At 51.9% G+C, this 25,569-nt stretch overlaps 2 protein-coding genes across 2 annotated transcripts in view; both read left to right on the forward strand.

Moving 5' to 3' along the window:
* Positions 1–25,569, forward strand: part of LOC144248430 (uncharacterized) — a 402,567-nt gene that overhangs the window by 181,661 nt on the left and 195,337 nt on the right. The gene's annotated exons all lie outside the window — the stretch shown is intronic.
* LOC146764108 (olfactory receptor 14J1-like) lies at positions 4,824–5,820 on the forward strand. Its single transcript, XM_085565607.1, has one exon. The coding sequence runs from the start codon at positions 4,903–4,905 to the stop codon at positions 5,818–5,820; it is 918 nt and encodes a 305-aa protein (XP_085421733.1). The 5' UTR covers positions 4,824–4,902.

Raw genomic sequence — 25,569 nt, forward strand, 5'->3', positions numbered from 1 at the left:
TCGGTTCTTTCCTTCCCATGGAGATCACTGTGACACTGTGGGCACCTCATGGAACCAAGGGGATCCTTGTGGCACCACTGGAGCCCATGGAACCAAGGGGCCATGGTGACACCGCGGGGCTTCATGGACCCAGAGACCATTATGACTCTGTGGGGTCTTGTGGAACCGTGGAGACCTTTCCAACCCTTCAGGGCCTGGTGTCACCAAGGGGGCATTGTGACACCTCAGGGCCTCCTGGAAGCAAGGGTCCATTGGGACACTGTGGGGCCCCATGGAAGCGAGGGAACATGGACCAGGTCTGGCTGGCTTGGCCTCCCAGGGGCCACCTGACAGGTCTGGCTGCTTTTTGGAATGTCAAGTGCTGCCTCTCATCAGCTCCTGGAGCACTGGGGCTCTGTGCTTTCCTTTGTATGGAAAAAAACTGTCTGTCTTTTCAGATGCCCATTGCCAAAACTGACACTCTGCCTAAAAAATTTCCTGTATTCAAGGGTATCTCTCAGAACAGAATCTGGCAGCTCTGGCTGGCCTTGATTCCTCGTGGTCACTTCTCCTCTGCCCCTAAAACAGTGGAGCTCTGTTCCATCTTTCTGATGGAAAAGAACTGGTCTTCATGCTCAGGGACCATGGCCAAAATTAGAATTGGCCACCGAGCCTGGCCAGGGTCGTGTAACCATCTGCAGCCCCGGGCAGATATTGACTCTTCCAGTGCTGCCATCCTCCCTCCAGTGAGAGAAAAGGACACAGGGCAGGCACACAGAGGAGCAACATGAACACACCGAGGGCAGGGAAGAGCAAGTTGAGTCCCAGATAGGAGGGATGAGGAGATGCCATCATCTTGGGGCTGAAATCCTCTGCTAAAGCTATGGAGAAAGATGTCATTGATACATCAGACTCTTTTTTTCCCTGTAAGGCATTGAAAAGAATTGGGAGATTACTTATTTCAGCTAAAGTAAGCAAATGTTGAAGTAGATGTGATCCCATGAGAAGTTTAAGCAGACAAAGAGAGCAGAGGGATGAGACCCGGTGCCCTCAGGGAGAGAAGAAGACCTCTGTTCCCAGAGATGAAGATGATTTGAGAAAGAGATGAAGAGACCCTTTGCCTTAAACAGCTCATCCTGAAACTAATACCCCATAAGTTGGCATGGGGCATAAACACAGCTTTGAGAAAGGCTATGAGAAAATGGGAGGGATTTCACTATTTCACTTTTTCTGAGTGGCTGATATTTGTGGAAATGGAGAGCCACAAGAGAATTGTTTTCTTGTGGATAAGACTACATAGCAATAAAGAGAGACTCCTCTCTCTATGTGAACTAAAGAAGGACTATTCTAGAGGTGGGAAAGTGACTGAAAATTTTAGGTTTTGTCTCCTTACATTGTCAAGAAAGAAAAGATTGTAGGGAGAGGAAAAGTGCTCTGAAAGTTTTGTTCTGATTCTTATTACTCTTTCATTTAGTTATTGTTAATAAACTTTTCTTTATACCCTTTTAAAGTTTGAGCCCACTTTGCCTTACACCTAATCCTATCTCACAGCAGGAAATGAGTAAGTATATTCTAGTGAGTGCACTGGTAATTAGCCAACACTGAACCCACTACACTAATTGATGCATTGGCCAAGAAATCTCAAGTTGGTGAACCAAAATCACTACAGAAACTTCCTGATGTACTGCCTCATACAAGATGGAATTTGAGGCAGAGCCATGGTTTTTCAGGACTTCCTTGATCCTAATGAGCCCCGTGGTGCATTTGGAGCTGAGCCCTGGAACCTCAGGGCCTGAGAAGAGATTACACAAACCTTTACAGGAGTCAGAGCAAGAGGAAGCACCCAAAGTGTCTCAAAACATTAATGGGACCCACTGAGGTCCATCCCCAACACAGGCTACTCATGGATTCCTTGGAAGAGAGAACTGGAGGCCAGGATGGCACAAAAACCTCTCAGAGACTCAAAATGGCACAAAAACCTCTCAGTGTGGAAAGGAAAATCCAAAGTACCTTGCAAAAGTTAAGAATCTCCAAGTATTAATGAGCCCCAGTGAGTGTCAATACAAAGCTCTCAACAGACAGGTTAAAGCAGATAATTGGGGCCACGATTGCACAAACCTCTCACAGAATCTGTAGCAAAAAGGAAACACCAAGTACTTTAAAAGAACTGAAGTACCTTGAAACAGTAATGGGCCCCACTGAGTGTTGTTCCTGACAAAGCCTCTCCAGAGAATAATTAATGCAGAATACTGGAGACCAAAATTTCAGAAAGCTCTCAGAGACTCCAAAGCAAAAGCCAAACCCAAAGTCCTTTGAAAAACCTGCAGTCCCTGGGAGCATGAAGGAGCCCCCAGGGCCATTCCTGACCAAGGCTCCCTAGGGACTCCTTCCAGCAGATCCTTGAGGCCACTGGGATGTGGGCTAGGGGGGATGCTGAGGGCAGGAGCAGGGGCTGACAGTGCCCAGCCTGGCTGGGGCTGTGCCAGGAGGCCCCAGGGCCTCAGGACAAGGTGTCTCCTCACAGCCCTTGGTGGCACAGACCCTGCTGTGCCCCAGGGCACCAAGACTTGGCTTCTCTTTGTCCCCACCTGGCATCAGTGCCTCCAGTTCTCTGCTCTGCCTGGGGCCTGGGGACACTTTCTCAGTCGTGTCCCTCAGTGGGACCCATTAAAAGTCCAAGAAACTTTGGAGTTGGATTCTGACTTGGAGTTCTGCAGAGGTTTCTGCAGCTCCCTCTCAGGGCCTGATGTTCAGGGCCTGAGCACAAAGACCCAGAGGGTCATTAAAGTCCTTGTGCTGTGTCTGTGCTGCTGAGCTGGGCCGGGCTCCTGGCACAGAGGGTGATCCTGGTAACCAAGCAGAGCTTCAAAAGCACATTTCTCTTGCTGAGCAGCTCTTCTCCCAGCCCAGCAGGGCTGGGGCACTGCCTGCAGCCAGCCCGGGCACAGCACAGAGGCACAGAGAGCTTCAATCAGTCAGGGCTGGGAAGGGGCTGAGAAGTGCCTGGGGCAGAATCACTGCCAGCCCTTGGCACAGGAACCTCTGGCTGCAGGACAATGCAGCTGCAGCTCCTGGAGAGATCTCCTAAAGCTGGAACATCCCAATGCCCACAGACCCTGTGAGTGCATTCTCTGCTCATCTCCTGTGCAGAGCAGCCAGGGGTGCCCAGGGCTGTCCTGCAGAGCAGGGTCCTGCAGCCCAGGGCGCTGTGCTGGGCCAGGGACTCTGCTGCCTGCCAGGGACAGCTCTCAGCCGGCCCTGGAGCTGCTCCCAGCGCTGGCCAGGAGCTGTGGGGGGAAGGAGCCACCCTGAGCAGGGCAGGTGCTGCTGCTGAGAGGGGCTGGCTGGGGCAGGGCTGCTCCCAGCTCCAGACCAGCCTGGGCACAGCTCCGGAGGACACTTCCCAAAGAAAGTAAGCCTAGGATTATACTTATATACTTAGAAAACTATAATCCTTTATTATTGCTATTAAACTCTTGATTACCTCTCTTAAACTCTTACTGAACAATATTAAAGTTTTATTATATATCTCCATATCTATAATATTTAATTAACTCTAGTACATTTTGTTATGGTTTTTCTTAGAATTTAGAAAAATAACCTGACTGTATAAATGCATTTTTGAATATTATATAGTCTTTTCAACAGGATGAGGACCTACAAGAAGAACATTTTGGTTTTTGTATGCCAGCAGTGATAACGAAACCTGGGGGGAAAATGTCCTTGGACCTACTCCAATGGGTTGAGCCAGGGGTGTGTAACTGGGACAAGTGAATATTCTTTCGAATGTCCTTGTAAACTATCCTACTTAATCAACCTCAATGAATTGTTAAAATCAGGGGCCGGTTGTGCCTCATCCCCACTGGGACACCTGGAAGCTTCCAATAAAGGTCTGGTTTTTACTTTACTGTTCTAACACTGTTGCAAGGGCTTTTTTCTCCTTTAATTATAGACAACAGGGGGTTGAGAGAAGCTGAACAGATATTTTAATCCCAAATGACAAAACATTCTGAGTTGAAACGGACACACAGGATCACCAATGAATGTTTGGACAGAGACTCCAGAACTGTGACTTTGGGTGGTCAGTGTCTCTGCTGGGAGCCTCCCAAAGGGCCTTCAGCCACTCCTCGGCCCTGGGCAGCAGCAGCATCACCTCTGCAGGGCCCAGCAGGGCTCTCCTGAGTTGCCCTTGCCCAGCTGCACACAGAGCCTGCCCCAGCCAGGGCCCTGCACACAGGCAGGTTTCTGTAGGGCCGGGTCGAGGGCACACAGGGTGGGATGGGCTCTGTGAGCGCTGGCAGGGACAAGGCACCTCTCAGGAGGGGATGTCCAGGCCCAGGGAGATGCTCAGGGAAGCAGAGGGGGCTGAGCAGAGCAGTGCTGGGGGAACAAGCCCATCCAGACCCTCACCTTCCCTCAGCCACGGGGAATGCTTTGCCTCTCTCATCTCTCAGTGGCAAACTCTGAGTGCAGCAGGAATGCTGGGGATTTCTGACCTCAGAGAGAAAGGAATGATCTATGGGTAGGAAAACAATTCCTAAAACAAACTCCTGCCATCTTTTTCCCCTAGAAGTGAGTATGCAGATTGTACCAAGCCTTTCTGCATTAGGAGTGATTCCCCTGACAGATCCTGAATATCCAGCCTTGTCCCTCTGCCACAGGGCCACAAACCCAGGGCAGCAGGACAGGGATGGCTCCTCCAGAGCCCCCACGCACAGCCCTGGCTGCTCCTGGCACACTCAGCCAGCACAACTGGAGCTCAGGCAGGGACCTGGGTGAAGGTCTTCCCAGAGCAGGAACAAGGGTGGGTGAGTCCCAGCAGGACAGGCTGCAGGGAATGGCCCAGGTTTGGCTCCAAGCAGCCTCTCCTGACTTGTCCCTGTCCTTTCTCCATGAACAGGTGCCCATGTGCAGCCACAGCAAATGTCCAACAGCAGCTCCATCAGCCACTTCCTCCTGCTGGCACTGGCAGACACGCGGCAGCTGCAGCTCCTGCACTTCTGCCTCTTCCTGGGCATCTCCCTGGCTGCCCTCCTGGGCAACGGCCTCATCATCAGCGCCGTAGCCTGCGGCCACCACCTGCACACGCCCATGTTCTTCTTCCTGCTCAACCTGGCCCTCAGCGACCTGGGCTCCATCTGCACCACTGTCCCCAAAGCCATGCACAATTCCCTCTGGGACACCAGGGACATCTCCTACACAGGATGTGCTGCACAGCTCTTTTTCTTCATGTTCTTCATCTCTGCAGAGTATTGCCTCCTGACCATCATGTGCTATGACCGCTACGTGTCCATCTGCAAACCCCTGCACTACGGGACTCTCCTGGGCAGCAGAGCTTGTGCCCACATGGCAGCAGCTGCCTGGGCCAGTGCCTTTCTCAATGCTCTGCTGCACACAGCCAATACATTTTCCCTGCCCCTGTGCCATGGCAATGCCCTGGGCCAGTTTTTCTGTGAAATCCCACAGATCCTCAAGCTCTCCTGCTCCAAATCTTTTCTCAGAGAGCTTGGGCTCCTTGCTGTTACTGCCTGTGTCCTCTTTGGTTGTTTTTTGTTCATTGTTTTCTCCTATGTGCAGATCTTCAGGGCTGTGCTGAGGATCCCCTCTGAGCAGGGACAGCACAAAACCTTTTCCACCTGCCTCCCTCACCTGGCCGTGGTCTCTCTGTTCCTCAGCACTGGCATATTTGCCTACCTGAAGCCCCCTTCCATCTCCTCTCCATCCCTGGATCTGTCCCTGTCAGTTCTGTACTCGGTGTTGACTCCAGCCCTGAACCCCCTCATCTACAGCCTGAGGAACCAGGAGCTCAAGGCTGAAGTGAGGAGACTGATGACTGGATAGTTTCAGGAATATTAAACTGCTGGCCAATTTCTGCCAATCACTTGTAATAAAAGTCATCTTTGATACTTCTTGTTGGTTTCCTTTTGGATAATTTTTTCTTTGTTTTACATTTTAATGTTGCACACAAAGGAATGTCAGGAGCCCCTGTCTGCATTGTACACAGCAGGCGGGAGCACCCCCATGCTGGTGCTGTGGGGACATGAACCTGAGGGAGCACAAATGCCATCAGCCCCTGGGGCCAGGAAGGGCTGGGGGACACCAGGGAAACCACTCAGCTTTGTCCTGGCCTCTGTAGTCAGCCAGAAAGTTTATTTCCATCAGCTGGGATTTTCCTGTCCCACTGCAGACGCTGCTGTTGCTCAGAGCCAGAGCTGTCTGGCAGCCACCCCCAAACTGCCCTGAGCATTTCCTTGGCTTCACCTTTGCTTTCTTTACTCTTCCTGATACAAATTTCTTCCTGTTGTCCACCCCTGTTCCCTCCCCTGCACACAGCCCAACCCTGTTTACCCTTTCTTCTTTGGCCCCACTCCCCATTGCAGTTCCTGACTTGGCACCATGGGAACATCCCTTGGGGAGCAGGATCATCCCACAAGTGCTGCAGGAATTGTCTGCAGGCTCCTGCAGTGCCTGGTGCTGCTCCCTTGCCAGAGGCACCCCAAGCCAGGGGGGCACATCTGGGCTGCTGTGTCTGGCTGTGGGGCTCCCTGTTCTGGGCAGTGAGGAGGAGCTGCAGAGGCTCTGCAGGACTGACAGGATGGGCTTTGGGGCTGTGAGGAGAAGCTGAGGGACCTGGGCTGCTGGAGCTTCTGGAGAAGAGGCCCAGGGTTCCTCCTGCGACTGCTCCAAAGGTTGGTTTCAGAGAATCCCAGAATCAGCCAGATTGGAAAAGACCTTGGAGATCATCAAGTCCAAGCTGTGCCTTGACACCACCTTGTGTCTCCCCTGAGCCTCCTCTTCTCCAGGATCAACAACCCCAGTTCCCTCAGCCGCTCCTCACAAGACTTGTGCTCCAGACTCCTCACCACCTTACTGCCGTTCTGTGGACACACTCCATCCCCTCCATGTTCTTCTAAATTGGGGGTCCCAGGACTGGACACAGCACTTGAGGCGCTGCCCAACCAGTCCCCAGCAGAGGGGAAGAATCACTGCCCTGCTCCTGCTGGTGACACCATTCCCGATCCAGGCCAGGAGCCATTGGCCTTCTTGGCACCTAGGCACACTGCTGGCTTGTGTCCAGTCTGCTGTCCATCAGTCCCTGCAGGTCCCTTTCTGCCTGGCTGCTGTCCAGCCCCTCTGTCCCCAGCCTGTAGCACTGCAGGGGTTGTTGTGGCCAAAGTGCAGGACCCGGCACTTGGACTTGTTAAACCTCACCTTGTTGGATTTGGGCCCTGGATCCAGCCTGTCCAGGGCCATGTGCAGAGCCCTCCTACCCTCCAGCAGATCAACACTTCCAGACAACCTGATATCCCCAGGGTTCCATGAGGCCCCAGAGTATCCCAATGATCTCCATGATTCCATGAGTTCTCCCAGTGACACAATGTCCCTTTGGTTCCATGGGACCCCTTGGTGTCACAGAGTCCCTTGGATCTTTGGGCCCTGCAGTGGCTCAATGTCACCGTGGTCCCCCAAGGCCCTGCAGTGTCACAGTGGATCCTTGGTTCCATGAGGTCTGGCAGGCAGCAATGCTCTCCTTGGTCCCACAGTGTCACAATGGCCTCTTGGTCCCAAGGGCCACCACGGTGTCAAACATGTTTCCTTCATTCTGTGAGTTCCTGAGGAGCAGCTCAGGCCCCTTGATTCCATGGGGCCCTGCAGGGTCACCATGGCCCCATCATGACACGAGGTCCTGCTCTGTCACAAAGCTCTGCATGGTTCCACAAGGCCCTGCAGGGTCACAGTGGCCTCTTGGTTCCATGAGGCCTCAGAGTGCCACAAGGAATTCCTTGGTGTTGCAGTGTCAAAATGGAGCCCTGGTGATAAAAGATCCTGCAGTGTCACCAGGGAACCCTGGTTCCTTGGGGCACCACAGAATAACAATATTTCTCACCGTTATCAGAGTCCTTGCAATGGAGCAATGGCCCCTTGATTCCTGTAGGTCTCAGAAATGCCTCAGAATATTGTGGGGTGGGAGTGGGGACATAGTGTTATTGATTGTCAGACATGAAGAATCTTGATTTTCATGTCTGTCCAGACTTCATTAGAAGGTGCTGGGGGTCAGTATCAATTGGACATTGCTGATCTCCATCTATAAACAGGGAAAGAACACTGGATAAAACAGTTCTCTCTCCATTGTTTTCAATATAGTATATTCACTTTGAATACACTTCTAAAATCTCTCATTAAACACAGAAGTATTGAAAACGTAATATATTCCCAGCAGCTTTTTTTCTTTTTTGTGCATTTTGAGCAAATATTTATGAGCTTTTCTCACTGAATTCCTGAACTGAAGAGCTCAAGAAAGAAGAAGCCTCTGGAGTAGGAAAATTCATCAGCAACATCCAAGGGGCTGAGGATCCATCCCCACCAGAGCAGCAATGAGCAGAAATGGGCACAGCTGTGTGGCTGCCCCAGCTCTGGGATGGGCCCTGGGCCTGGAGCAGGAGCAGCTCTGGAGGGCCCCAGGGCCGGGGCTCTTGTGCTGGCCTGGGCAGATGGGATGGCAGCAGGGGCTGCAGAGCTCTCAGCACCTCAGGCAGAGGGGAGCAGGGCAGCCAGGGAGCTCCTTTGGCCTTGGCCAAGCCCCTTCCCCCATGGTGGGGCTGAGTCCTGGCTGAGCTGCAGCTGCTGCTGTGCCCTTGGCAGGGGCTGAGGCCGTGGGGCAGTGCCCAGAGCAGCCTGGGCTGAGCAGAGCTGTGGGGCCAGAGCCGGCTGGGCTGTGCTGGGGAGAGGCCCTTGGTGCTGCCCAGAGCTCAGGGCAGCTGGCAGAGCTGGCAGGGAGCTGGGCTGGGCTGAGAGAGCCTGGCACAGGAACCATCAGTGTCCATGGCTGTGCTGGAGACCAAGGCTGGAGCAGGGAAATGCAGGGCTGCTGTGCCATGGGGAGGGCATGGAATTCCAGCACACACCTCAGCTCTCTGGTGATCCCAGCACCGTGCTGGGCCCTGTTCCAGACTGGAGCAGAGCAGATGTTGATGGCACAGGAGCCCTGCGGGGCTGGCAGGGACCTGCAGCTTGCAAGGTGCTCTGCTCTCCCTCAGCTCCTCTCTGAGAGATCCAATCCCAGCTCAGCACCTCAGGGCACAAGTGGCACTGCCTGTTCATGGGCACACAGCTGATGTCTGCCTGCAAAGGGACACAGGTATTAATACTTGTACATTTCTTGTTATACAAGGACATTTTTATTGTCTGGGTCAGTTCACCACTTTTAAAAAATATCAAAGTTTTCCCCACCAGTAACAGGAATTTCCTGGAGGTGTACTGTTGGGGAAAGAGAAGCAATACTGATCTTCCCATCTTCTTGAATCACCAGTATTCTCTTTGTAACATCTCCCCCTTTCTTCAGGGGTTTCCAGTTCTCCTGTTGAAATGGTCATGTCTTAGGGCATCTCTTCACCAGACCAGCTGGTTCTATGTCCTAACTGTTGCCCCCAGATTTCTTCCTCTAGGTGCTCTTTGGTCATTCAAGGGCCTCTCAAGTGACTCGATTCATGCTTTGAACAACACGGAATGACCCTATCTTTCTGAAGTTCGAATAAATATGAATGATATCTTATTGTGTTTATATCCATCACAGAATTACCATTTCCTATGTCTTTGTCTAAAACTGTTCCTGTACAGAAATCCCCTGTGGATGAGGGACATGTCAGATGCTGCTGGGCATCACAGAGAGCTGAGGGAAGAGCTGAAATGGTTATTAAACTGATCAAATGTTTAACTTTTGTTCGTTGGCAAGAAACCTTTCTGTGCCTCTGAGTGTCACCATCCCTGAGCCCAAAGGACACAAACCTGATGAGTTGTGGTTCCCACTGCAGGGGCTGCACTTGGACCTTGGCTCTGCACAGGAGAGCTCTTCATCCACTTTCCCTCTTTTCCTCCCTCTGGCCATGGAGGCAGCTCCTGACTTCAGCCTGTGACTCGTGTGTGCAAAGAGCAAATCTGGGAAGAATTGGGGCAGGGAAGGTTTTGGGGGACCTTGGGATCTGTGCTGGGCACAGAAGGTGTTTTCCACTGCTCTGAGACTGTCTGCTGTGCACAGTCGATTTAATAGCCAGCAGAGGAATGACTTTTGCATTTGATGGAGCTGTGCCTTCCCCAGGCTTTGTTGGCTGGCAATAAATGAACATCCCTCTGTGTCTCAGGCAGCTCCTTCTCCAAGGAAAGCAGGTGGGAGTTGGAGCCAAGGAGCTGAAACCTGCAGGTGCAGCCTGGGCTGGAGGGAGCTCAGATTTGCACAAGTCTGCTCGGAGTGCCAGGGCTGGGATGGGGGAAATGGTGGGGTGAGGGTAGGGACAGAGTCTGATGGATTGTCAGCCATAAAGGGTCTTTATTTTCATATCTATTCAAACTGGATGAGGAGGTACTTGGATTCAGTGTCAATTGGAGATTGCACATATCAATGTATTAACTAAAAAATCAAAATGGGACCTAAAAAATGGTTCCTCACTCCCTGTGTAAATAAAATTCATTCATTTCAATTACACTAATGGAATCTGCCTAACCAACCACAAAGGATTTGAAAACATAAATCAAATCATTCCCAGAGGCTTGGCTTGTTAAGGTGTTCTGAATGTTAATGAGCCCTGGCGCACTGAATTCCTGAACTGAAGAGCTGAAGGCTGAAGAAGCCTCTGGAGCAGGAAAATTCAGCAGCAGCCTCCAAGTGTCTGAGGATGTCAGCAGCCCCCACTGAGGCCATCCCTGCCCAGAGGCCCTGGGGGAATGGGCAGACAAGGAGAGCATCCCTGGGGCTGGGGCAGCAGAACTCAGAGGCACCAGCGGCTCCAGCTGGGCAATGGAGTGTGGGATGGGGCTGTGAAAGCCCTGCCTGGGCTGTGCCAAGCAGGACACACAAGCCCTGACCCCCATCCACTAAAAAACTCTCTCAAGGTGACATTCAAAAGGAATGAAAATTATTTCTGTCCTCTGAGTTGGATGGACTGGAGCAATACTATCAAGAGATACTCAGGAGCTCTAAACAACAAAACAGCCTTTACTGGAAAATTTAGAAAAATCAGAGAAACTTTGGCAAATGTTTTAATACGGCATTCAATCAACAAAAAACACTTCTCAAGGCATTAACTTGGCCCATTCAACTTCACAAACTCTAAGTCTGTTCAATTTTAAGATAATCAAAATTTGCAAGAGGACAGAAACAGAAGAAGTAGACACAGAAAGAGAGAAAAATAATACTTAGAGAAGCACACACAGAGCTACCAACTACTGGATTCCTGCAATATTCAGATGGAAATTCCAAGAGGAGGAAGGGTCAAGATGTGTGCTTGCCTTGTGGTCAGCCTTAAATACCCCTTGGTCCTCCTGGGCCCTTCCCCCAGGTGGGACTTGGGGTCATTTGGTCACTCAGGAGCTGGGCTGGGGCTCCAGAGGTGGCTGTGGAGCATTGCCTGTGCTGTGCCAGGGACTGGCAGACACTGTTGGGCTGGGATAGAGGCTCTGGGGGGATTGGGGTTCCAGGGCAGGGCAGTGCTGGGGTTCCAGGGCAGGGCAAGGCTGGACCTGCCCCTTCCTCCCCCACACTGAAATGTTTCCAGCCAGCAATCTCCTCCAGTCTGTCACAACAGTCAACATTGGTGGTGAAATCCCAATATGGCCATTGACACCTGCAGGAGAAGGACAGTTCTTTTCTATAGGAAGGAAAGCCCCGAGCCCCAGTGAGAAGAGACCCTGCAGGTGCCAAGCTGTCAGGCAGCCCCTGGAGGTCCAACCAGCCAGACCTGTTCCATGTTCCCTTGGTTCTTTGGGACCCCACAGTGTCCCAGTGGTCTCTGTGGTTCCCAGGTCCCACAATGTCAAGTGACTCCTCTGTTCCATGAGGCCCAAAATGTCACGATGGACCTTTGGACCCTGGGGGTTTGTGGTGTCACAATGGTCTCCTTTGGCTCCACAGGGTCACAATGGAACACTGATGACACGAGGCCCTGCAGTGTCACAATGGACCTTTGGTTCCCTGCAGCCCTGCAGTGCCACAAAGGCCTCTTGGTTTCACGAGGCCCCACAGTGTCACAATGGTCCTCTTGGTTCTGTGGGGACCTCCAGGGTCACAATGGTCTCAGTGGTGCTGTGAGGCCTCACAGTGTCACAATGCTTTGCTTATTCCGTGGGGCCTCATAGTATCCCAATGGTCTCCATGATTCCATGGTGCCCCACAGTGTCACAATGGCCCCTTGGTTCCATGAAGCTGTGAAGTCTCTTAATGGTGTCTCCATGATTCCATGTGGCCTTCCAATGTCACAATGGACCTTTGGCTCCCTGGGGTCTCACCATGTCACAACTGTCCCTTGGTCCCATGACACCCCAAAGTGTCATAAGGGTCTCCACGGTTCCATGAGGCCCCACGGTGTCACAATGGTCCCTTGGTCCCACAGGCCCCACAGTGTCACAATGGCCCCTTGGTTCCATGGTGCCCCACAGTGTCACAATGGTCCCTTGGTTCCATGGTTCCTGTGCTGGTGCATTCCCCCCTCCCCTTCTCAGGCCGCCCTGCCAGCTGAGAAATGCTCGCTGGCCTCCGCCTTGGCCAGCAGCCCCTGGGCTCAGCTCCTCTGGAGCTCAGCACAAACACGCTCTGCTCCAGGCACTGCTGCTGCCCAGCCAGCTCCTGGCTGCTTTAGGAGCAGCCCTGGGAACTGTTTGTGTTCCCTCGGTGGCACAACATCCCTGTTCTCAGCCTGCCAAAGAAAGCTGCTGGTGCCAAGTGCGGCCAGGATGAAACATGGCTGGGACTGCAGCCCCTCTCTTGGGGCCCTACAAACAGCACTCCAAAAGGAGCCCTTGGAGCTCTCCTGGGCCAGCGACTCCCTCTGAGTGGGGCCTCTCCGTGCCGGGAACTCTCCCGTTTGCTGCACTCAGGGATCCCCAACAACGAGGGAGCCTGGGCCGATCACCCCACTCCTCCAGGCTCAACCCTTCCCTGCTGGGGAGATGCCAAAGCATCCCCAGGGAGCATTTCCCTTTGCTCAGGGGAATTTCTCACAGGTGCCCTGCACTGACTCTCTGTGTCTGTGTGCACACAGGAATGCCTGTGCTGGGGAAATGTGGCAGAAATGCTGCCATCTGAGGGGTCTGAGTGCCTTGGATAGCAGAGCCAGTCAGGCCTGTAGGTAAGGCTAAATCACGAGGTCTAAGCTAAGTTAAACGCTGCTAAGAGTTGTTCTTTTGCTAAGTTCATATGTTTAATATAAGTTATATGTTAAGTTAAATATTGTTAAATGTTATTCCTGTTTTAAATTGCATAGTTATAGGTTATAAGTTAGGTTAAATACTGTTAAGCTCTGTTCTTTTGCTAAATTGTTAAGTTTAATGTAGAAATTAAGGTAAAGGTATAAGGTAACTCCTATTAGGTTTTAGGTCTGTTAAGGTTTTGGGCCATATTCCTTTTATCCTTGCCCTCATTTTTTTTGTGTCACACACACAGGGACAGTTCTCAGTTCATTTCTGGTTTGATTGCCTGGATTTTGTTTGGTTTTGTTGTTGCTTTGTTTCCTTGCTGTGCCTGAAGTGTCCAGTCAGGAGCAGAGTGACTCTTGCCAAGGAACTTTGTGCTGCTGTCACTTTAATATTAAATCTGGTTTTTGCTGGGGATTTTTTCAGCGCTCTCAAACCCTCATTGGTCACAGGGTGAAGGAGCCCTGGCCCAGGCTCTGGCCCTGGGGGACACGGGGACGCTGCCGGGGGGTCCCTGTCCCCCTGTCCCACCCCCCATGGCTCCAGCCCCCGTCCCCGTGTCAGGCTCTGGGGTCGATCTCGTGGAACATCCTCTGGGGGAGGCTGCGGCGCCAGGGGCAGGGGGACTTGGGGGCACAGGGGACCCCGCTGTGCACGAGCAGCGTTGGACTTCTCTGGGGGAACTGGGAGGGGGCTAGGGCAGAGTGACCTCCCTGGTGACCTCACACAGCCTCTCAGATGTCACATAGCCATCTCTGTGATGTCACAAAGCCCAGTCTGTAATGTCATACAGGCCCTGTGATGCTGGGCAGTTCTGGCGCCATCCCAGCAGTGGCCTCTCCCTCCTGCCCCGTCCCTCAGCTGGTGCCACCCTTGGGGCTCTGGGCTATGGCTTCTTCTCCCTGGGCATCCCCTGCTGCCCGCCCAGGTTTTCCCGAGGAGCTGCTGCCACTGAGCCAGGGGCTCTGCTCTGCTGCCCTGGGTACCCCGGGGCTCCCAAAACACCCCATGGCCAGGCCGGGCCCAGAGTGTCACAATGTCCCCTTGGATCCATCAGGCCCCGCAGTGTCACAATGCTCCCTGCGCTCTCTGAGGCCCCACATCACCCAGCCCAGGCCATTGCTATGGTTCCAGTCCCTCCCAGTATGATCCCAGTGATTCCCAGTCTCTCTCAGTATATCCCACTTGATCCCAGCATGCTCCCAGTCACACCCACTTCCTCCCAGTTGCTTCCAGCATAATTCCAGTTGCCCAGAACCACTTCTAGCCACCCTCAGTGCAGTACCAGTTGCTCCCAGTATATCCCAGTTGCACCGACCATGGTCCAAACTGCCCTCAGAATGTTCCTGGTCACTCCCAGTATGATCCCAGTCCCCCTCAGTGTTGTTCCAGTTCCACCCAGTATGTTCCCAGTTGCACCTAGTCACCCCTAGTACAGTCCCGCTCACTGCCAGTATGACCTCAGTGGCCCCCATTACAGACACAGTCACTCGCAGTTGCCCTCACTTGCCCCCAAAATGGTCCCAGCTGTTCCCAGTGTTGTCCCCTCCAGTATGGTGCCAGACACTTCCAGTATATTCCAATTGCCCCCAGCATGCTCGATCCCAGTCACCCCAGAGTCCCCAGTATGGTTCCAGTTGCCCCCAGGATGACCTCACTCATTCCCAGTATATCCCAGTTACCTCCAGCAGGCCCCCAAACCCCCTCCCAGCACCACAAATGGCCCCAAGAGCCACAACAGCCTCTCTCAGTCCCACCAGGAGTCCCTAAAACCCCTCCCAGCCCTCCATGGAGCTGAGCGGGAAAGGTTGGTGGACAGGAACATCCCCAGCAAGGGTCAGCTAGGACACTTCAGCAGCAATTTGGGCATTTTGTGGGGAACACTTGGACTGGGCAGACGCAGGCCAGGGACTGGGACAGACAGCCGGAATTCCTGGAGAACAGATGAGGTTAGATGGACCCGTTCTGCTGGAACAACTACAAGAACATGGCCATGTCCCTTGGCTTGGATGGTCCCAGAAGAACCAAATCCTCCCCTTAACCTCAAATTCACATTCAAATCCCAGTAAAATGATTCAGCTTTAGATCTCTTTACTTGATTTCTTTATTTTTACCCCAATTCTAGGTGTTTTGATGGGATAAACAAGGAGATTATTCAGGTGGGAAAAGATCTCCATGATCATCCATTATTGCTTGATGCCACCAGAAGAAAAAGTGACACAGCAGGTAAGAATTTCTTGGGCTTTAAAGTCAAAGAAACAGCTCTTCCCAATTAATTTTCAATGTTGATCAGAGTCCCGATGGATTTTCCTGGTCTGTGTTCATCCAGGTGTCTATGGGCATCCAGGAGGATTTGAAGACCACTTTCCAGGTGTCTTCTCATCAGAGATCACAAGGAATGTGGGTCACCAGGGCTCTGACCAACATGGGTCTTCTAAAGGGGGATGGAGTGGGAGCAGCGCACGAAGCTCTTCCTGCAGTCGGGGCAGTCACAGGGCTTCCCTTACCTGTGCCTAAGTTGGTGTCGAGTCAAGTGAAAGCTCCTGGAGAAGCTCTTCCCACACAGGGGACACTCATAGGGCCTCTGCCTGGTGTGGATGTGCCGGTGCCGGACAAGGTGGGAGTTTTGCTTGAAGCCCCTCCTGCAGTCAGGGCAGCGGAAGGGCCTCTCCCCGTTGTGAATCCGCTGGTGCTTGCAGAGAGCAGAGCTCCACCTAAACCTCTTCTGACACTCGGGACACTCATAGGGCCTCTCCCCAGTGTGGATGCGTTGGTGGATGATGAGTTCTGAGCTCCAGCCGAAGCCCTTCCCACACTCCCCACACTTGTAGGGCCATTCCCCGGTGTGGATCATCTGGTGGCGGATCAGGTGGGATTTCCGCCCGAAGCTCTTCCCACACTCCGAGCACTTGTACGGCTTCTCCCCATCATGAAGCTGCTCATGGACCACCAGCTCTGAGCTCTGGCTGAAGCTCTGCCCACCTTCCTGACACTGGGTGTGTCTTTCCTCCTCAGATGACCTTGGGCTGGTTTTGCAGCCCCTCCTCCTGCGGGATCTCTGGGGCTTTTCCTCCCCGTTGGGTTCCTGTGCTGTGGAGCCAGTCAAAATGGCCTCTTCCATGAGGTTCTGCTGCGGGGATTTGTCCTTCCTGGTCTCCATCTGCAGCTCCTGCTCTGGGGGAGGAAGGACAAGGAGAGGATGGGATTTGCCAGAGGGAAGGGCAGGGAGATCCCCCGAGTGCGTCCCCAGCAGGAGGACACCGGCAGCGGGGCTGTCCTGCAGCTGGGGGCCAGGCTGGGCTGGGAGATGGAGCAGGAGAGAGAGGGAAAGGGGCACTGACTTCCTCCTCACCTGCCTGGGCATCCCAGGGCATCTTCCTCTTCCTTGCAGCCTCCTCCTCCATCTGGAAGATATTTGGAGATGGGAAATCCTGTTTTGAAAGGAAAACAAGGGATGAGCACAGTGAGTTTTGTACTGGTTTCAAAGCAAACCTGGGAGAGAGTCTAAGCCAGAAGGACAATTTAATAGGAAAATTAAGATCAAAGCTATGATACAGAAAGACTGGTTTAAACTCACAGAGTCAGGATATAACCTGACACCCTGATAATCAGGGTGGTGGTAGCAGGCTGATGAAATGGTGGCTGCAGTCCGGCTGGAGTGATGAACGTGATTCTGTCAAAGCAGTGATCCTGTAGAAGGGTCTGGTCTTCCTCTGAAGGTCCAATGGTGCTTATGGAGCTCTTGTCCTCTGGGAATGCAGCAGGCAAGGTGATCGTGGTGTTGCAAGGGTGAGATTATATCCAGGTAGGAATGCTTGGTTCCTCCCCCTGGGCGGAGCATCCCACAATGGGATGATGTAATTTTATCAGTCCTGCAGTGATACTCAATGGCCCATTAAGAGAAGATGGCCCCTGCAGGGCGTTATCAGGGCTGAGCCATGGAAGAGATAAAGAACACTGCCCCACCTGTTGATAACAGTTTTTGGAGATGGGGACTGAAAACACTTTTGGTTACATCTGACACTGTAACCTGAAACAGTGAGGCAATCCCTGCTCGGGGTGGGGGGTGAACACCACCCCCCTTACCCAAACTGGCTCAGGTGTAAAACCCTCACCCTGGGAAGGCCACGCACACAGGGGACAATGTCACACTTGCCCTGTCCCAGGGGAGATCTCTGTTCCTGTCAGTCCCTTGCTCTCTCCCCTTTTCTCTTTCTTTCCATCTCTCTCTCTACCTCACATTTACTGTCAATAAAATCCACTTTGGATTTGGTCTCCTTAGCAGCTTAATTGCGGCAGAGGCATCTCTCCAACAATTTTGTTAACCAGATTGTGACATTATTTTTGCACAGTGAGTTCAGGGCACTGTTGTCTGACCCCAAGCGTGTTTGACAGCAGCGTGGTTCCCTCCTCTGAGAAGGTTTTGCCTCTTTCTGGAGGATCTCTTGGAAACTTGGATGCAGCTTCCTCTGAGTGACTTTTGGGAGAATTTATGAGGAGAATGGCTCTCGTGGGTGGCCAGTGTAGAGAAAATATTTTGTTTTCCTTCTTTGAAAAGTCTGTTAAAATCACTGGAAGAAAGGGATAAAATCATACCAGCAAGACTGGCAAGGATCATTCACCACGCAGTGAGGAACAAAAGGTTACTAACGTCCCACAAGAAGTCCTGCTAAGGTAGCTAAATGCCAAATAACTCCTGAATACACAAGCTTTGGGGCTTTGCCAAATGTGAGAATCATTTTCTCTTGCTACCTGTCTCCTTTGTGACAGCTACAATGAGCTTTCCCTCCCTTTTAATAACCTGTATTGGGCTAAATGTCCACTTTTATCACAACCTGCCAGCAGCTGAGCTGGAGTTGTGCCGGAAGTGGTGAAATTTGGAATTGCCACAGAATTGCTTCTATTGTCAGTTTATTAATGTTTGGGATTTGTTTGCATTTTCATCACAAGTGACTTGTGGGAAGAGCAAATATTCCTCAAGGCATTTTTTGTAGGGTTAAGTTTGATTTCTGGCAAGTTTGTTTAATCTGGTCCCCAGGGGATGCTCGAGTGGTCTCTGTGCTTCTTACCCTGGGGGATGCTTGGGAGGGGCTTGGATGGGTTGTCCCTTTCCCTGTCACTCCAGGCCATTCCCCAGGGGTGTCCCTGGCCCTGTTACCCCAGGGCATTCCCTGAGGGGTTGTCCCCATCTCTTTCACCCCAGGCTATTCCACAGGGGCTGTCCCTGTCCCTATCCCTGTTACCCCAGGCCATTCCTGAGGAGGTGTCTCTCTCCCCGTCACCCCAAGCAATTCCCCAGGGGGTCTCCATCATTCTCACCCCTATGCCAGGGGAGTGCTCTGTCCCTCTCAGGCAAGATGTGCTTGGGCGTTGAAACAGGGTATTTTACAGGTTAAATTTAACAGGGTAGAAATCCATTTGGATTTAGGTGAAATGTGCTGTTTTGAAGTATTAGCAGCTTGCTAACATAGGTAAAATGTGCTGTTTAATCTGCTAGCTCTGTTGCTGAAACGCAGATAGAAAATCAATCCCCACAAATCCTGTAAGGAGTTGTATGGATGGTATGTTTATTGCAGCGCTGGACGCATGTGGGGATCGTTCCCCTTCAAAGGACATCAGCACCCTGTGTAAGAGACGGTCCCAAGTTCCCCTCATTTTTGCCTCATGTTTGCCGCAATGGCAGAGACTGAGATCCTGGAGACCCTGATTGGAGTTCCGGCTTGGAGAGGTTATTTTTGCAGGTGTATTTGCTGTACCACCACAGACCACTGCTTCGAGCAGGGCCTGGCAAGGACCTGGCAAGGAGTGGCTTGTTCTACGTGCTCACACCGGCTTCATGATACCTGCTGAACCCACGGATTTTCCCACCTCTTGGCCAAATGAACTTTGGGGTAACTCTGGTGATCTCTCATGGAAGACCCCTCATCTCTCTCGTGACCACTGTGACAGACAGAGATCGAAGCCCCTCCCAAGGACTGAGACTGAGACCCCCACCACAGAGAGGAGGGCTGGCCTGATCAATGTGAGATGTTTCCCAGGTGTGGTTGATGGACTAAGAAGACAATGTCTCTCTTTCACAGCTGAAAACATGACCTGTTCCTCCTCGGTGGCTTCAATGGACTTATTCTTCATTCTACCTGTTCCCCCTCAATTACTTCAATAGACTTTCATTTTCTTTTGCCTGTTTCCCCCACTTAGACAGAGGACCATGAAAGACCCCTGAGATTACCAAGATTTTGAGATTCTCCCTGACACAAGAAAATAGATTGTCATTGTCTGGACCAGAGAGGATTTTGTCTGCTTTGAAACTATAAACCTCTTTCCCCTCCTTTTCTTTCTATCCTTTATTTCCCTTCTGTCCCCTCCATTGCATTTGCTGTTGGCACTCTATAATTAAGATGCATTTGTTGTGATTAAAGTGATGGTCCCCTGCTGTTTGCCTTTTTGCATTTTCGGGATTAGTAAATGAAACATCATGACACCCTGCTCCTCCAAACGGATCTTGACACTCCCTCACGGGATTGGGACCTGCAGGCAGGGTCCCTTCCTACCCCAATAGTTCTGGGATTCTGTCAGGGACTCGCTTCCCTTTCCTTCTTCCCTCTGCTTCCAGCTGTGAATGTGTCAGAAAATGCCCAGCAAATCCACCTTTGCTGTGTGCTTTGGGAGTGTCTTGGTTCGACAAGACAGGAGTCTGTAAAAGAGGGCAAAGCCTCCTGTGCAATGGAGAACTGCAAACCCCCCTCCCTCTGAATTACCAGGATCTTTAAATTAAAAGGCTCTCAGGCAAAGATATGGGAGTGGGAGTAACAATTCTTTACTAGGAGAAAACTAGACAACAATTTAAAGAAAGGCAAATGCAATCGGTACAAACAAAACCAGTGAAAGAAAAAGTCCAGAACCTGAGGGATGCCAGTATCAGTTCTGCTGGGACAATTGCTTCCCTTGCAATAGTTGATGAGTTGCAGCTGCAGTGGTGATCTTTAGAAGGGTATAGTTTTCCTCTGAAGATCTGGTGGCAGTTGGGCCGGTCTTCCTCTGTGCCGGGGTTGCCTCCGAGCTCCGCCGCCGTCGGCTCAGCGCGCGCCGGCTGCTTCGCTGCGAGTGCCGCCGAAGAGAGAGCGAGAGAGAGCTGCTTCTCTGGGAATCCCGCGAAGAGAGAGAGAGCTGCTTCTCTCGGAGTCCCGCCCAGAGAGCTGCCTCCTCTCCCCAAAAAGCTACCCCTTTAAACAACAATAGAGTGCTTGGCTTCCCCCCTCTGGGTGGGACCCCTCACGGTGTTACATTTACCAGCCCTTCATTGAATCAGTCAATGGTGTATAAACAAACCATTGCCTCTACAGGGCAAAACCATTGTCTCTGAGAGAGATAACAAAAACCTGTCCAACCGGTTTTTCCTTCAACAGATGGCAAATGGAATACAAGCTTATCTTACAACCCAGGACATTATCCACCCCTTATTCTATTTCCATCTGCACACCATGAAATCTTACACCCAGTTCTCTCTTAAGACCAAGTTTCCCTGTGGTACACAGCGGGTCTCCCCATCTTCCTGCATTACCCACCAAGTGTAACCAGGTCCTTGAGCAAAGACAATCCCACGAATGGGTTGGTCTTTGCCTGAGGTGGGATTAATCCAAACAGTTTTCCCTAAAATACCTTTCATATGTACTACAGGGACCTTATCTCCATCTACTGCGTGTAAGGGTTCTGACTGAGCAGGGCCAGCTCGATTGACAGACCCCCGGGTGTTGACCATCCAGGTTGCTTTTGCCAGGTTAATTTCCCAGTTTCTAAATGTTCCCCCACCAAGTGCCTTCAGGGTAGTCTTAAGGAGTCCGTTGCACCGTTCAACTTTGCCGGCAGCTGGAGCATGATAGGGAATATGATATATCCATTCGATACCATGTTCTCTGGCCCAGGTGTTGATAAGGCTGTTCTTGAAATGGGTGCCGTTGTCAGACTCAATTCTCTCAGGGGTGCCGTGTCTCCACAGGACTTGCTTTTCCAAGCCTAAGATGGTGTTCCGGGCAGTGGCATGAGGTACAGGGAAAGTCTCCAGCCATCCAGTGGTGGCTTCCACCATGGTCAACACGTAGCGCTTGCCTTAGCGTGTCTGGGGCAGTGTGATGTAGTCAATCTGCCAGGCCTCCCCATACTTGTACTTGGACCACCGCCCACCATACCATAGGGGCTTCACTCTCTTGGCCTGTTTGATGGCAGCACACGTCTCACAGTCATGGATAACCTGGGAAACACTGTCCATGGTTAGATCCACCCCTCGGTCTCGTGCCCACTTGTAGGTGGCATCTCTGCCCTGATGACCTGAGGCATCATGAGCCCATCGAGCCAGGAACAACTCCCCCTTATGGTGCCAATCTAAGTCTATCTTTGACACCTCTATTTTTGCTGCCTGATCTACCTGCTCGTTGTTTCGGTGCTCCTCATTAGCCCGACTTTTGGGGACATGGGCATCTACATGACGGACTTTCACCGTCAGCCTTTCCACCCGAGAGGCAATGTCTTTCCATATATCAGCAGCCCAGATTGGCTTTCCTCTATGTTGCCAGTTGGCCTTCCTCCACCTTCCCAGCCAGCCCCACAGAGCATTGGCTACCATCCATGAATCAGTATAAAGGTAGAGCTTTGGCCACTTCTCCCTTTCAGCAATGTCCAGAGCCAGCTGGACGGCCTTGAGTTCGGCGAGTTGGCTCGATCCACCTTCTCCTTCGGTAGCTTGTGCAACTTGGCGTGTGGGGCTCCATACGGCTGCTTTCCACTTCCGGTTCATCCCTACGATGCGACAGGAACCGTCAGTGAAAAGAGCGTAGCAGGTCTCCTCTGCTGGTAGTTGGTTGTATGGTGGAGCTTCTTCAGCCCTTGCCACTTGTACCTGCTCCTCATCATCAGTGAGACCAAAGTTTTCACCTTCTGGCCAGTTCGTAATTATCTCCAAAATCCCAGGGCGATTCAGGTTTCCAATACGGGCGCGTTGAGTGATGAGGGCAATCCATTTGCTCCATGTGGCGTCAGTGGCATGGTGGGTAGTAGGAACCTTTCCTTTAAACATCCACCCCAGCACCGGTAGTCGGGGTGCCAGGAGGAGTTGTGTTTCTGTGCCAATTACCTCCGAGGCGGCTTGAACTCCTTCAAAGGCAGCCAAGATTTCCTTCTCTGTGGGAGTGTAGTTGGCTTCAGACCCTCTGTAACTTCGGCTCCAGAATCCCAGTGGTCGGCCTCGAGTCTCCCCAGGCACTTTCTGCCAAAGGCTCCAAGACAACCCATGGTTCCCGGCTGCAGAGTAGAGCACATTCTTGACCTCTGGTCCCGTTCTGACTGGGCCAAGGGCTACAGCATGAGCGATCTCCTGCTTGATCTGGGTGAAGGCTTGTTGCTGCTCAGGGCCCCAGTGGAAATCATTCTTCTTTCGGGTAACCAGATAAAGAGGGCTCACAATCTGGCTATACTCAGGAATGTGCATTCTCCAGAAACCTATGGCACCCAGGAAAGCTTGTGTTTCCTTTTTGCTGGTTGGTGGGGACATAGCTGTGATCTTGTTGATGACCTCAGTGGGAATCTGGCGCCGTCCATCTTGCCATTTCACTCCCAGGAACTGGATCTCTCGGGCAGGTCCCTTGACTTTGCTCTTCTTGATGGCAAAGCCAGCTTCTAGTAGTATCTGGATGATCCTCTCACCTTTCTCAAACACTTCTGCTGCTGTGCTCCCCCACACAATGATGTCATCAATGTATTGCAGGTGTTCTGGAGCCTCACCCTTTTCTAGTGCAGCCTGGATCAGTCCATGGCAGATGGTGGGGCTGTGTTTCCACCCCTGGGGCAGTCGGTTCCAGGTGTACTGCACGCCCCTCCAGGTGAAAGCGAACTGAGGCCTGCATTCTGCTGCCAGAGGAATGGAGAAAAACGCATTAGCAATATCAATGGTGGCATACCACTTTGCTGCCTTGGACTCCAGCTCGTACTGGAGTTCCAGCATGTCCGGCACAGCAGCGCTCAGCGGTGGAGTCACTTCATTTAAGCCACGATAGTCCACAGTCAATCTCCATTCTTTGTCAGATTTGCGCACAGGCCAGATGGGGCTGTTGAAGGGTGAGTGGGTTTTGCTGACCACCCCTTGGCTCTCCAGCTCCCGAATCATTTTGTGGATGGGGATCACGGCATCTCGATCCGTCCGATACTGCCGGCGGTGCACTGTCGAGGTCGCAATTGGCACGCGTTGTTCTTCCACCCTTAGGAGTCCTACTGCAGAGGGGTTTTCTGACAGTCCAGGCAAGGTGTTCAATTGCTTAATGTCTTCTGCCTCTACAGCGGCTATTCCAAAAGCCCACCTGAGTCCCTTTGGGTCTTTGTAATATCCGTTCCGGAGGAAGTCTATGCCTAGGATACACGGAGCATCTGGGCCAGTCACTATAGGGTGTTTCTTCCACTCCTTCCCAGTCAGGCTCACCTCAGCTTCCACCAGAGTCAATTGTTGTGATCCCCCTGTCACACCAGCAATGGAAACAGGCTCTGCCCCCACATGTCCCGATGGTATCAGAGTACACTGTGCACCAGTATCAACTAAAGCATCATATTTTTGTGGCTCTGATGTGCCAGGCCATCGGATCCACACTGTCCAGAAGATCCGGTTTTCCCGTGCCTCTCCCTGGCTAGAGACAGGGCCCCTCTAACACTGGTTATCATTCCTTCCCTGGGCATACATACTAGAGGTCCCTTCAAGGGGGTCTGACAGATCGTACCCACAAGCTTGGTCACGGGAGGTTGAGGCTACCTTCACTTTGGTGGAGCTCCCCTGGTTAGAGTTTCCCTCCTTGAGTTGACGGACCCGTGCTGCCAGGACAGAAGTGGGTTTCCCATCCCACCTCCCCATGTCTTCCCCATGGTCACGCAGAAAGAACCACAGATTAGCCCTTGGGGTGTACCCTCTCTCTCTAGCTGGGGATTGTTGGGTGCTGATTCTGGGGCCTGTGACTCTCACGGGTGCTGTATTAACCTTCCTTATCTCCTCCCTCATCTCCTCTTTAAACTCCTTAATCACAGCTGAGATATGAGCCTGCATTGGGCCATTAATCATACTCTCATAATTCCTAAGTTTGTTGGCAACAGAACCTATTGTCTCCCGGTGGGTGTCAGCATTGATTGTTGCAATGAAGGTGGTGTATTGAGATGGCCCAAGATTTGCCAGACTCCACAGCATTTGTCCCGTACACCTGACCTTGTCAGGGTCATCATTGTGTCGTCCATCCCTCCCAAAGAGTACCTCCAATACTGCCACTTCCCTCAGCTGTTGGATCCCTTCCTCGAGGGTCTTCCAGCGCATTCTATGATGGTGCTCTTGCATTCTCTCTCTGTGGACAAACCTCTCCCTGACACTCATTAAGAGCCGCTCCCAGAGAGAAAGGGACCCTGGTTCCCTTACAAAAACCTGATTTATACCCGAGTCCTGGGTCAAGGGTCCCAAGTTCCTTGCCTCACCACCATCCAGCTGCACGCCTGTACCCATAAGATCCCAAACCCGGAGTAGCCAGGTAGCATAAGCCTCACGCCCTCGTCGCACAATGTCTTTATGCAGATTGCGAAGACTTTCGTACGTCAGGGACTCGGTGATGATAGCAATCTCTGGCTCCCCTGTGGGTTGTGAGGTTCCTCCATTCCTGTCCCTATCTGCAGGGTGCTCTGCTTTCACCTTAGACTTCCTTGTTTCTACCGGGGCCACTGCTGCTGACCGTGACTGCCCTTGTGGTTCAGCTGGAACCTGGACAGTTGTAACATTAGTGGGTTCCACAGCTGTACTATTAGACTGTCCCTCCTCAAGGCAAAGGGCCGGTTTCTCACCAGCTGGGGAAATGCACTCCTTCAGCATCTCTCGTATCTCCTTAACCAGAACCCTCACCCAATCTGGGCGGTTCATTTCTGAGGTGGGCTGTGGGGCAGGGTCAGGCTCTGGAGCAGCAGCATCTCGAGTCTGTGGTGTAGGTGTGAGGGTAGTTATCCAGGTTAATCTTCCCTTATCTCTGAATGCTAAATATAACAGGACTATCAGCAACACCACCCATTGTATGGTATCATTAGCACTTATAAAGGATCTTAACCCTTTGAGAACTGGTGGAGCAGACCCAAAAAGATGGTTAAAAGGTTGAGAGAAAGTTTGCCCAGGTGCTATTTCCTCGCAGTAGGTACCGTTATTAAAGTAACCCCAAAAACATACACTTAACGTGTGGTAGCTATGAATCCATGTACCTGCCTTCCAGAGGAAATTAAAGATCCATGAATTCCTCACCCAATTAACCCAGAAGCCAAACTTGATAACAGACACCGTAGCCTTAGTTATAGGACCCATTTTTAGATAAGGGTCAGCAAATGGGAAAAGTATAGCTACGATCACATGCC

Source organism: Lonchura striata, chromosome 36, assembly GCF_050655825.1.
Source record: "Lonchura striata isolate lonStrDom1 chromosome 36, ASM5065582v1, whole genome shotgun sequence".
Lineage (NCBI taxonomy): Eukaryota > Metazoa > Chordata > Aves > Passeriformes > Estrildidae > Lonchura > Lonchura striata.

Excerpts from the sequence above, each read along its gene's own strand:
- LOC146764108 (XM_085565607.1), top strand. The coding sequence starts at position 4,903 with ATGTCCAACAGCAGCTCCATCAGCCACTTCCTCCTGCTGGCACTGGCA.